Raw genomic sequence first — 12,441 nt, forward strand, 5'->3', positions numbered from 1 at the left:
ACGTGGGGAGCTGAGCTGTGGGTGAGGGTGCCGTGCCCTGTTTTCTTTCTTTTTTTTTTTTGAGACAGAGTCTCACTCTGTTGCCCAGGCTAGAGTGCAATGGTGTGATCTAGGCTCACTGTAACCTCCACCTCCTGGGTTCAAGCAATTCTGCCTCAGCTTCCCAGGTAGCTGTTAAAGGCACCTGCCACGATGCCTGGCTAATTTTTGGTAATTTTAGTAGAGATGGGGTTTCACCATGCTGGCCAGACTGGTCTCGAACTCCCGCCTCAGGTGATCCACCCGCCTTGGCCTCCCAAAGCGCTGGGATTACAGGAATGAGTCACCATGCCCAGCCTCCTTTTTTTTTTTTTTTTTTTTTTTGAGATGGAGTCTCACTTTGTTGTCCAGGCTGGAGTGCAATGGCATTGTGTTGGCTCACTGCAGCCTCTGTCTCCTAGGTTCAAGCGATTCTCCTGCCTCAGCCTCCCAAGTAGCTGGGATTACAGGCTCCTACTACCATGCCCAGCTAATTTTTATATTTTTAGTAGAGACAGGGTTTCACTATGTTGGCCAGGCTGGTCTGGAACTCCTGACCTCAGGTGATCCCCCCTCCCTAGCCTCCCAAAGTGCTAGGATTACAGGCATGAGCCACCGTGCCTGGATCCCTGTTTTCTTTAGCAAATGCCTACTGTGTGCCACACACTGTTCTGGACATTTTACAAAGAGCATCTCAGCTCATCCTTGCAACTTCCCTCAAAGATAGGTACTATTATATTCCCATTTTAAAGACGAGGAAACAGATGCAGAGAGGTTGAGCAGCCTGCCACCCATCACATGGCTCAGCATGGTAGAATTGGTGTTTGAACCCAGGCAGTCTGACTCCAGCAGTCCCTCAAAGTATGTCCTGTGTCCTGCCAGGCCCTGCACCCCTATGAAGTCCTACAAGAAGAGGGCCCATTCCTGCCGCTTCCCCTATGCCTGTGGCCACTGCACTCACCTTCAAGCCGACACTCCTCCTCCCTGGTGGAGGCTTCAGGGCTGACCTCACGGGGCCCCATGGCTCTCTGCAGGTATTTGTCCTTCACCTTCCTGACCAGAACAAACTTGCCCCTAATCCGAAAGCACAGTCAGGTGGAGGAGGCAGGTGGGGCTCAGAGATGTGGTATCAACCCCTAAATCTCCTCCAAGGCTCACCCACAGGCCTGCCGGCCCTCTCCATCCTCCCTCTCCCATCAGCCCCCTGCTCTGCCACCTGGAGTCTTCATTAAAGAAGGGGGATTGCTGGGCGCGGTGGCTCACGCCTGTAATCCCAGCACTTTGGAAGCCCGAGGCGGGTGGATCACAAGGTCAAGAGATCGAGACCATCCTGGTCAACATGGTGAAACCCCATCTCTACTAAAAATACAAAAAATTAGCTGGACATGGTGGCGCGTGCCTGTAATCCCAGCTACTTGAGAGGCTGAGGCAGGAGAATTGCCTGAACCCAGGAGGTGGAGGTTGCGGTGAGCCGAGATTGCGCCATTGCACTCCAACCTGGGTAACAAGAATGAAACTCCGTCTTAAAAAAAAAAAAAAAAGAGGAGGGATTATCTCTCTCAAAAGTAGGGTGATGAGGGGGTGGGGAACAGAGAGAGAGGTAGGTCTCTGTCCTAACAGGGGATGGCACTAGGCCTTCAGAAGGAGCTGGGAGCAACAGGACCCCCCGGCGGCACCCCCGTCGCTCTGACACATTCTCTTTCTACTGCCTAGCCCGTCCCCTTTCATGTCTGGTATCCCCCATCCACAGCCCCTCACTTATGGGAGGACCCCTGTTTCTGCCTCCTCCCCACCCAAACCCCCATCTCCATCCTCCTCCCCCACCCAAACCCCCATCTCCAGCCTCCTCCCCACCCAAACCCCCATCTCCAGCCTCCTCCCCAGCCAAACCCCCATCTCCATCCTCCTCCTCCACCCAAACCCCCATCTCCATCCTCCTCCCTCACCCAACCCCCATCTCCAGCCTCCTCCCCCACCCAAACCCCCATCTCCATCCTCCTCCCCCACCCAAACCCCCATCTCCAGCCTCCTCCCCACCCAAACCCCCATCTCCAGCCTCCTCCCCAGCCAAACCCCCATCTCCATCCTCCTCCTCCACCCAAACCCCCATCTCCATCCTCCTCCCTCACCCAACCCCCATCTCCAGCCTCCTCCCCACCCAAACCCCCATCTCCAGCCTCCTCCCCAGCCAAACCCCCATCTCCATCCTCCTCCTCCACCCAAACCCCCATCTCCATCCTCCTCCCCCACCCAAACCCCCATCTCCAGCCTCCTCCCCAGCCAAACCCCCATCTCCAGCCTCCTCCCCCACCCAAACCTCCATCTCCAGCCTCCTCCCCACCCAAACCCCCATCTCCAGCATCCTCCCCAGCCAAACCCCCATCTCCAGCCTCCTCCCCATCTGATGCTTCTGTCCCTTGGCCTCACCCACATCTCCCTGTCCTTCCCCACCAGGTGGCCTGTCCCAAGCTCTTACCCATCCAAGGACTCCCTCCCCAGCTCAGGTGCCCCATCTCATGTCCAGGCCTTTTCCCAGTACCTCCATCCTAGGCCTTGCCCACCTGGTTACCCCCGCAATTCCAGCCCCTCACCTGTATGAGGCCCCTGTTTTCCCGGAGGCCTCCCCTGCTAGCTCTTTTCCCTCCTTCTCAGGCAGGTTGCCTGGTGCCTCCTGGCTTGCTGTGGGCAGAACTAACTTCACCCTTACCCACCGGGCCTCCTTGCACCTGCGAGTATAGGTCCCCATATCCAACATGCTCAGCTCAGAGGGAGCCTGCTGTGGCAGGTGTGAGAAGCCCCTTGGCACAGCCACAGAGAAGGCGTGGGATGGCAAGGCAGATGTCCCCGGCCCCCTCCTCCTGGCACGTCCCTCTCGGCTCATCATCAGGGAAATGGCACCCTGGTCTGGCAAGGGGTGTGCCTGGGCCCCTGCCTCAGCCTTGTCAGAGCTCCTCGGGCTGACCTTGTGCCCCACGAGGGCACGGAAAAAGCGGAACATGGAGGTGCAGCCCGAATTTCGAGATTGGGGCTTTGGAGATGGGGCCTCCATCCTGAGAGGGTCCCCAGCTCAGAGCCTGTAGCAGACACCCCAGGACCAACTGCCTAAGAACAGGAGGAGTTTTCAAATGAAAACTGGCAGTTGGAAACTTCCCAGAATTCTAAAAGGCAAAGATGGGGGAAGAGTGGGGTTGGGGGAGATTAGTTGGAGGTAGAGGGGGCAGGCAGTTGATGGAGCAGGGATGGAGGTGTCGGGGGCAGGGAAGTGAAGACTTGGAGGGGACGTGAGAGTCCCAGGAAGCTTGGCAGGGAGTGGACAGGGAGAGGTGGGGAGGGCACTGGACGCTGAGGGAAGGGGGCTGTTGAGGACTGCTCACACCTCTGTCCTTCTTGGGTTTGTTCTGTCCTCAAGAACACTCCCAGCGGCCAGACTGTATCTGTCTTCCCTCTTAGCATCTAGCTTATTTTATTTTTGAGACAGAGTTTCACTCTTGTTGCCCAGGCTGGAGTGCAATGGTGCAATCTCCGTTCACCACAACCTCTGCCTCCCGGGTTCAACTGATTCTCCTGCCTCAGCCTCCTGAGTAGCTGGGATTACAGGCATGTGCCACCATGCCTGGCTTTTGTATTTTTAGTAGAGATGGGGTTTCACCACTTTGGTCAGGCTGGTCTTGAACTGCCAACCTCAGGTGGTCCGTCTGCCTCTGCCTCCCAAAGTGCTGGGATTACAGGCGTGAGCCACTGCACCCAGCCCACCCTGGGTTTTTTACTGGTACTGATTGATGTAGAGGTGGGTGAGAAGATCAAATACAAGGATTAAGAGTCAGGGATGGGCTGGCAACGGTGGCTCACGCCTGCAATCCTAACATTTTGGGAGGCCAAGGTGGGCAGATCACCTGAGGTCGGGGGTTCAAGACCAGCCTGACCAACATGGAGAAACACTGTCTCTACTAAAAGTACAAAATTAGCCAGGCATCGTGGCGCATGCCTGTAATCCCAGCTACTCGGGAGGCTGAGGCAGGAGAATCGCTTGAACCCAGGTGTCGGAGGTTGAGGTGAGCCGAGATCACGCCATTGCACTCCAGCCTGGGAAACAAGAGCAAAACTCCATCTCAAAAAAAAAAAAAAAGGCCGGCGCGGTGGCTCACGCCTGTAGCCCCAGCACTTTGGGAGGCCGAGGCCGGTGGATCACAAGATCAAGAGATCGAGATCATCCTGGTCAACATGGTGAAACCCTGTCTCTACTAAAAATACAAAAAATTAGCTGGGCACTGTGGCGTGTGCCAGTAATCCCAGCTACTCAGGAGGCTGAGGCAGGAGAATTGCCTGAACCCAGGAGGCGGAGGTTGCAGTGAGCCGAGATCGCGCCATTGCACTCCAGCCTGGGTAACAAGAGCGAAACTCCATCTCAAAAAAAAAAAAAAAAATCAGGGATGGGAACAGCAGTGGGCCACTGAGAGCCGCTCCGCCTGGCTGGGACGTGGGGCGGGGAAAGTGGGCGGGAGCTGCTCCTGGGCCTGGCGCACCCAGAGCACCCCTCCTGGCTGTTGGCCTGCGCGTCTGCATCCGGCGGTCACAGAGCAACTTCCTCTAGAGGGAGCTGATTGAAGCCGGGTGCAGCTGGCACCTCTATGATCACTGGAGTCTTGCGGGTCCCTCAGGCCGCACAGGGACAAGCAAAAGCTACATCCAGATATCAGGAACGCACTGACGCCCGTTCCTGGAAGCCTGCTTCCCACTCAGCGCCTGGGATCAGCAGCCGCCAGCCCCTCGGGACTTCCATCTCCGCCCTGCTGAGCCACCCGGGTTCAGCCAGGATCCCGGCAGGTAAGCTGGAAGGGTCCTGCCCACCCTCCCAGATCTCAGCAGCTCCAGCCCCAGGGTGGGGCATGGAGTCTCCTGGGAGCTGGGTGGGGAAGGGGAAGCTCAAGGCTTGCCTGAGCAGGTCCGCCACCCCTGCTGGGGTCCTGATCGTGCCTTGCCTCCTTCTGGCTGCCCCTCACAGCTTCCCCTCTTGCCCCAGTCCTGGATGCCAGAGAACTGGGTCCTTTAACTGTCCGGGAGATGGGAGTAGAGGTCAGAGCCAAGGTCAAGGACAGAGAGAGAACTTTCTCAGCGCTTCCTGCTGCCCGACACCCCTAGACTGGATCCAGGGCCTGGCCAGGCCTGTGTCCCTGGGAGATGTTCATCAGGACCCAGCAAGCCCAGGAAGTCGGGGGTGGCTCCCCTCACTGGGAAGTTAGGCCACCTGGATGGAGGAGTAGGGATAGGCCTGGGTCGGCATCAGTTGCTGGCCTTGGAGGGTATTCTGAGGCTCTACCTGCCCCCTTGGGAGCCTGGGGTGTTGGTAAAGGGAGTTGGGGGTGCAGTCAGCATCCTCTGACCCTGCTGCCCCGGGGGTGCTGGGTTCTGGGGACTGGGGAAGAGGAAAGGGTATCTTATTTTGGAAGGAGCTATGGGGGTATGGGGCAAGCAAAGGTCTGTTTTAACAAGGCCTGGCCCCCAGAAGTGGAGGAGAGGAGGGTCTGCCTTCGCCCTGTCCCTGTCCGGGAGAGCAATGAGTAGGGGTGAATGCACAGGTGGTCCAGCCCTCCTCCACCCTTCTTGAGAGCTCTTGGGGCACTTTCGAAAACAGTCCCAGGCCTGAGCGGAAGGGGTAGGAGAAAGTCCCCAGGCCCGGGGGGTGGGGATGGGGTAGGGCTGTGCTTGACCCAGGGTGGGGCTGCACCTCCCCTCCCTTTGGGATAGGAGGAGGGCGCTTTCCTTCTGAGGGCTGGAGGCTGCCTGGGGAAATGGGGCTCCAGAAGGGGTGCAAACTGAAAGTGAAACAGTTGACATCCAGGAAACACTGGCTCTGATGAGGGGTCACACAGGTTGGGGCTGGGTACAGAAGACCAGGTGGGAGTACATGGGCTGAGGCAGATTGGGGGACTTCAAAGAAGGCCCTGATCCTGGGGGCTTCCTCGGGTCACTGCACGGCAGGGATGGTGAAGGCACAGGCGGGAGGTAAACAGGGAAAGCTGCCCTGGAAAAGGACACCCTCTGAGGTCCACACACTAGAAAGTAAACCTTAAATGGATGTTGAGTACACGGACTCATGGAGATTCAAACAACCTGACTTTCCGTGACTAATGATGTGACCTCAGGCACTCATCTCTTTTTGCCTCACTTTTCCTGCCTGTAAAGTGGGCGTGCTGGTGCTCACCCTGCTGGGTTCATGTGAGTTTTGAATGTTCACCACCCACAGAGCGCTCCTAAGTGGGAGAGTATATCTTAGGCTCTCAAGAAATGTTTGCGGCTAACAGGCCTGAGTTAAAAAACAGGTGTGTTCTGGCCGGCCAGAGGGAAGTGGGGCCTCCGAGGGCGGCCTTGATGGGCCATTGGCTGGGTGGTGGCGTGCTTGCAATAAGCACATGCTGGGTGGGGTGCAGGAGGCCCCCGGAAACAGCTAAAGAACCCCAGGCTCTTGTCCCAGGAGTGGCATGAACTTGAGAGTCAGTGGGCACTGCTGCAGCCACAGCCTCCTCAAGGGTGCAGATACCTCCGTCTGCCCTTGGCTGCTCCACCTTTTTACCCTGTCTCCCTCAAGGGGGCGCCAGTGAAGTGCTCAGAAAGTTGTTTCCTCCCAGCAGACTTCACTGGGACCCACGCTGGAGTAAGAATAAAAAGTCTCAGGCCGGCGCGGTGGCTCACGCCTGTAATTCCAGCACTTAGAGAGGCCAAGGCGGGCCCATCACACGAGGTCGGGAAATCGAGACCAGCCTGACTAACGTGGAGAAACCACGTCTCTAATAAAAATAAAAGAAATTAGCCAGGCATGATGGTACATGCCTATAATCCCAGCTACTCAGGAGGCTGAGGCAGGAGAATTGTTTGAACCTGGGAGACGGAGGTTGCAGTGAGCCAAGGTCGCACCATTGCACTCCAGCCTGGGCAACAGAGCAAAACTGCGTCTCAAAAAAAAAAAAAAAAAAAAGTTTCAGAGGACTGAGGGGCTTTCTGGGAGTAGGGGACCCTCTCTTCTATATGGACATGGCAACCCGTCTGGGGTCCCCAGTCACAGGTCCGTGCTCACCCCCATCTCTGCTTTTTCTTGCCCATCCCTGCAGGCTGACACCATCCTCCACTGAGACCTGAAAAATGGCATCGGGGCAAGGCCCAGGTCCTCCCAGGCAGGAGTGCGGAGAGCCTGACTCACCCTCTGCTTCTGGTAAGGGTCCTCCTGCCCTCTCACCCCTCCCATAACCATGAGGGCTGTGGTGAGGATGGAAGGATCAGGACTCAGGGGCAGGCTCCTGGCCTCGGTTCACCCACTGTGGGTGGGGAAGAGTATTTCCCACCCTCCGGCTCAGAGGCTGGAGCTGCTGTCAAGGTTAAGCCCGAGCCAGGGAGGAGTCTGGGCGGGAAGGGCCTGGAGGCTGGGAGAGGCCAGGAAGTGAGTGTGAAGGTGGGCACGGTGCCACCGGGCAGAGGGCGGGGTCGAGTGGGGAAGGCAGGAAGTAGAGTGGAGCCTGGCTGCTGTATCCCTCCAGCGGGAGAAATAAGGAAGTAAACTGGCCGGTCACCCAGTCAGGTCTGCTCAACAGGGAAGGCGATTGTTGTGACTAGGGGAGGAAGTAAGATGGCCGCCCTCCTTCGTTCTTCCCAGGGGACGGCCAGGGAAGCCCCAGCTCACAGCCCGTGGTGGGGAATCACGTCCCAGGTCTGTCACTATCTCCCTGTGTGACTTTTCTGGGCCAAGGCTACAATTTCAGATTTTGTTTCCCACATTCCCTGCACACAAAGGGCTGTGGAGCTGAGATGTACTAACGCAGACTCAGGAGCCCAAATGCCTGAGACTGTCCCGGCTCCTCGGCTTGCACACGTTACTTAGACGCCCCGTGCCATTCTCCCCTGCAAACGGGATTGCCTGCTCCTAGGGCTACTGTGAGGACTCAATGCAAGCGCCAGAACAACTCTCTGTGCAGCATATTTCTTTCTCTTTTCTTTCTTTCTTCTTTTTTTTTTTTTGGAGACAAAGTCTTGCTTTGTTGCCCGGGCTGAAGTGCAATGGCACAATCTCCACTCACTGCAACCTCCACCTCCCAGGTTCAAGTGATTCTCCTGCCTTTGCCTCCTGAGTAGCTGGGATTACAGTCATGTGCCACCACGCCCTGCTAATTTTGTGTTTTTTTGTTTGTTTGTGATGGAGTCTCACACTGTAGCCTGGGCTAGAGTGCAGTGGCACCATCTCAGCTCACTGCAACCTCCACCTCCCGGGTTTAAGAAATTCTTCTGCCTCACCTCCCAAGTAGCTGGGATTACAGGCGCCCGCCACCATGCCTGGCTAATTTTTTTGTAGTTTTAGTAGAGACAGGGTTTCACTATGTTGACCAGGCTGGTCTCGAACTCCTGTCCTTGTGATCCACCCACCATGGCCTCCCAAAGTGCTGGGATTACAGGCATGAGCCACAGCACCACAGCACCTAGCCAGGATATTTCTTTCCATGGGCGAGGACACTGTGGCCTTAGAAACAGTGAACCTCCTACAAGGCACAGGGCTATCAGAGTTCGGCCCTCTCTCCCTGACTCCCAGCTTTGATCCTCAGAGGAGCAGGTAGCCCGGGACACGGAGGAGGTTTTCCAAAGCTACGTTTTTTACCGCCATCGGCAGGAACAGGAGGCTGAAGGGGCGGCCGCCCCTGCTGACCCAGAGATGGTTAGCTTGTCTCTCCAACCTAGCAGGTGAGCTACAACCGCTGGGCTCACAGGACATCTTTGGGGAAGCAGTGGTTTGCATGGGTCTCTGTGCCACCCCTGGGAGACGGGGAGGTCTGGGGGGTCTTGCCCTTCTCTCATGGTTGCTCCCCTTTCATGTTGGGCTCCTACCCCCATCCAGGACCTTGTATCCTTTTTATTTAGCCCATGCCTGCCCCTTGTCCCAGAGCCCAGCACTCATGTTTTAGAACATTGTTGGGGATCTCCAAGGAGGGGTGCACAGGGCCATGGACAGCTTGGGCAGAACCCCTCTGCCATGAGGCAGGCCCTGGCCCCGACTGCCTGGCCACCTGTTCACCTGCCTGCCTCCTGCTCACACAGCACCATGGGGCAGGTGGGACGGCAGCTCGCCATCATTGGGGATGACATCAACCGGCGCTATGACTCGGAGTTCCAGACCATGCTGCAGCACCTGCAGCCCACGGCAGAGAACGCCTACGAGTACTTCACCAAGATCGCCTCCAGGTACCCCGGCCACCTCCCTGCCGGGCTCCAGTCACTCTCCTGTCCCGTGACATCCGCTCCATGGCCTGCCTACATGATGCACTCCCGGCCTGGGGGACACCTTCTGTCGGTGTCCAGTGTCTGCTGTGAACTCACATGTGGTCTCGGCCTCCTATTTTTCTCTCTCAGGGTCCCAGACTCGTCTTTTGTGCATTAGCTCACAGCTCTTTTCAGCTCTGACTCCAAGGACTTGACTGGGTAGATTAGGACTCTAGAGGGGGCCTGAGGTGGGGTACCCCCACGGCTCCCCAGCCCAGCTGGGACACAGCTGTCCTTCATGGTTCCAATTTGAAACTACATATCACACTGAAGATGGTGAGGGTGCTAACCTCTGCCAGGTCCTAGAAATGGCTTCTAGTTGCTATTATCTAGCATCCAAGTGGTTAAAGGCACCAAATATTTGGGCGCAAATCCAAACTTTGCCACTTACTGCCTTTGTGAAACCTCCTGCCTTCAGTCTCCTGGTTTGTAAAACAGGAAAAATATGCTTAGATCATGTCCACCTTACAAAGTGTTAGCCATTGCTACCACTAGAATGAGGGAGGTCAGGGTTGGGGTGGATTTGAAGCTGGAGGTGAAGGGAGGTGTAGGTGATAGAGTTTAGAATTAGCGCTCAGAGCTGAAATAGCCAGCCCATGAACTTAGAGGACAGTCTCCATGCCACTGTGATGACAGAAACTACCCTAATCTTTTCTGTCCTTTTCTCTCTGCTGTCCCTCGGGCTGCCAGGCCAGCACAACACCCACAGGTAATCTCCCCGCTGACCCATCCACTCGCTCTGCCCTCTGCCTTCTCTGTGCCCCTTTGCACCTGAGTGTACATCCCAGAAGCAGCATCCAGCTCATACCCCTCAACTTTCTTCTTTCACAGAGACCCAGGTTATTCCCAAATACAGGCCAGGCTGGGGCAGCCTCTGCAGCCTTAATTCACAGCAAATTTAGCTTTCCAGCTGGGAGAGGGGAGGGAGAGGGCAGGCAGGCTGACGGGCTTCCTGAGGCCTCTCCACCAACGGTACGCAATGCTCTGTCCGCAGCCTGTTTGAGAGTGGCATCAACTGGGGCCGTGTGGTGGCTCTCCTGGGCTTCGGCTACCGTCTGGCCCTACATGTCTACCAGCGCGGCCTGACTGGCTTCCTGGGCCAGGTGACCCGCTTCGTGGTGGACTTCATGCTGCATCACTGCATCGCCCGGTGGATCGCACAGAGGGGCGGCTGGGTGAGTATCCGAGGATTGCAACATCCTCCCTGCTGTTGGGGCTGCCCCTCTCCCAGGCCCCGCCCCTCCCTGGGTGCCTGTATCTTCTGCCTGCCTCTCTGTGACCACCGTGTTTCTCCCGGCAGGTGGCAGCCCTGGACTTGGGCAATGGTCCCATCCTGAATGTGCTGGTGGTTCTGGGTGTGGTTCTGTTGGGCCAGTTTGTGGTACGAAGATTCTTCAAATCATGACTCCCAAGGGTGCCCTTTGGGGTCCCTGTTGAGACCCCAGCCTGGACTTAAGCCAAGTCTTTGCCTCCTCCACTCCCTTCAGGGGTCCCCCCTCAAGCGTACAGAAGCTTTAGCAAGTGTGCACTCCAGCTCTGGAGGGCCCCTGCGTGGGGGCCAGTCAGGTTGCAGAGGTGCCTCAACATTGCATGGTGCTAGTGGGCCCTCTCTCTGGGCCCAGGGGCTGTGGCCTCCTCCCTCAGCTCTCTGGGACCTCCTTAGCCATGTCTGCTAGGTGCTGGGGAGACTGATAACTTGGGGAGGCAAGAGACTGTGAGCCACTTCTCCCCAGGAAGTGTTTAACGGTTTTAGCTTTTTATAATACTCTTTGGAGAGCCCATTCCCACCATTCTACCCGAGGCCAGGACGTCTGGGGTTTAGGGGTTGGTGGGTCTACCCTCTGTTCCCCAGGATTCAGCTATTCTGGAAGATCAGTGCCTAAGAGCTGGGACTTGATCCTGGTCCTGGCCCTCCCGAAGCATCATGTGTCCCAGGAGCAGGACTGACTGGGAGACGGGAGCCGAGGTCCTGCCCAGCTCTCCACCTGCTCCCGTTCCTCCCTCATACTGCCTTTGCAGTTGGACTCTCAGGGATTCTGGGCTTGGGGCATGGGGTGAGGTGGATTCGAAGATGAGAGCTGCCTGAACTTATGTGTCAGAAGCCTCCAAGCCTGCCTCCCAAGGTCCTCTCAGCTCTCTTCCTTCCTCTCTCCTTTTAGACACTTGCTCCCAACCCATTCACTACAGGTGAAGGCCCTCACCCCCATCCCTGGGGACCTCGGGTGAGTGGCATTCTAAGGCCCCTCCTTGCCCAGACTACAGGGCTTAGGACTTGGTTTGTTATTTCAGGGAAAAGGAGTAGGGAATTCATCTGGAGGGTTCTAAGTGGGAGAAGGACTATCAACACCGCTAGGAATCCCAGCAGTGGGACCCCCGTCTCATGCCTCTGGCACTGTGTGCGCCAGGGGTGTAGATGGGGGAAATGTGAATACTTGAACTCTGTCCCCCCACCCTCCATGCTCCTCACCTGTCTAGGTCTCTCCTCAGGGTGGGGGTGAGAGTCCCTTCTCTATTGGGCATTGCCTAGGGTGTTGGGGGAGGGGAGAGAAGTTCTTGATTCAGCCAAATGCAGGGAGAGGCAGCTGGAGCCCGCAGCCACTCCCTATCCTCTGAGCGTTTGGAAATAAACTGTGCAATCCCCTCATCCTGACTTAGTAGTTTTTGTATTCTCTGCTACCCCTCTTTCCATCAGGCTAGACTGGGGGTGCCTGGCATGCATCTGGCTTATTACTGAATAAAACCTCACACTAGGCTTGAATCCCATGGAGGTCTGAGTATGGTCCTGCAGCCCCCAGCCACTGGAAGGCCTTCGCCCCTCCCCATGCACTTCCCTCATCTCTGCGGGTTTCATGCAATCTCCCACCCTTTAGGACGTTTGAGACCCTGAACTGCTGGACCTTAGTTACAGAGCCGGTGGAGCAGCTGCACATATCTGAGGACCCCCACAGGCCACCTCAGGCCTGGCCTGAATTCCTCTCCCACCCTGGGGCTACCACCCACGCTGGTCCAAAAGGCCTTTCTCCCCCACACTTAGCTCTGCCTGGGACACAATGTCCCAGCTCCCCCTTCCTGATGTCTCCACAGTCAGCACACACGCAGGGCTTTCATTCTAGTTTTATGCTGCTT

The 12,441-nt window shown here is 56.8% G+C and overlaps 1 protein-coding gene across 1 annotated transcript; it reads left to right on the forward strand.

The window, feature by feature from the left end:
* The first annotated feature begins 4,590 nt into the window (after nucleotides 1–4,590).
* BAK1 (BCL2 antagonist/killer 1) lies at nucleotides 4,591–11,959 on the forward strand. Its single transcript, XM_012461664.2, has 6 exons — nucleotides 4,591–4,842; nucleotides 7,125–7,225; nucleotides 8,604–8,739; nucleotides 9,094–9,237; nucleotides 10,310–10,490; nucleotides 10,616–11,959. The coding sequence occupies exons 2-6, from the start codon at nucleotides 7,156–7,158 to the stop codon at nucleotides 10,718–10,720; spliced, it is 636 nt and encodes a 211-aa protein (XP_012317087.1). The 5' UTR covers nucleotides 4,591–4,842; nucleotides 7,125–7,155; the 3' UTR covers nucleotides 10,721–11,959.
* The last annotated feature ends 482 nt before the right edge of the window (nucleotides 11,960–12,441 follow it).

This window comes from Aotus nancymaae, unplaced genomic scaffold (genome assembly GCF_030222135.1).
Source record: "Aotus nancymaae isolate 86718 unplaced genomic scaffold, 86718_ANA_hifiasm-v0.15.2.pri h1tg000040l, whole genome shotgun sequence".
In the NCBI taxonomy this organism is placed as follows: domain Eukaryota; kingdom Metazoa; phylum Chordata; class Mammalia; order Primates; family Aotidae; genus Aotus; species Aotus nancymaae.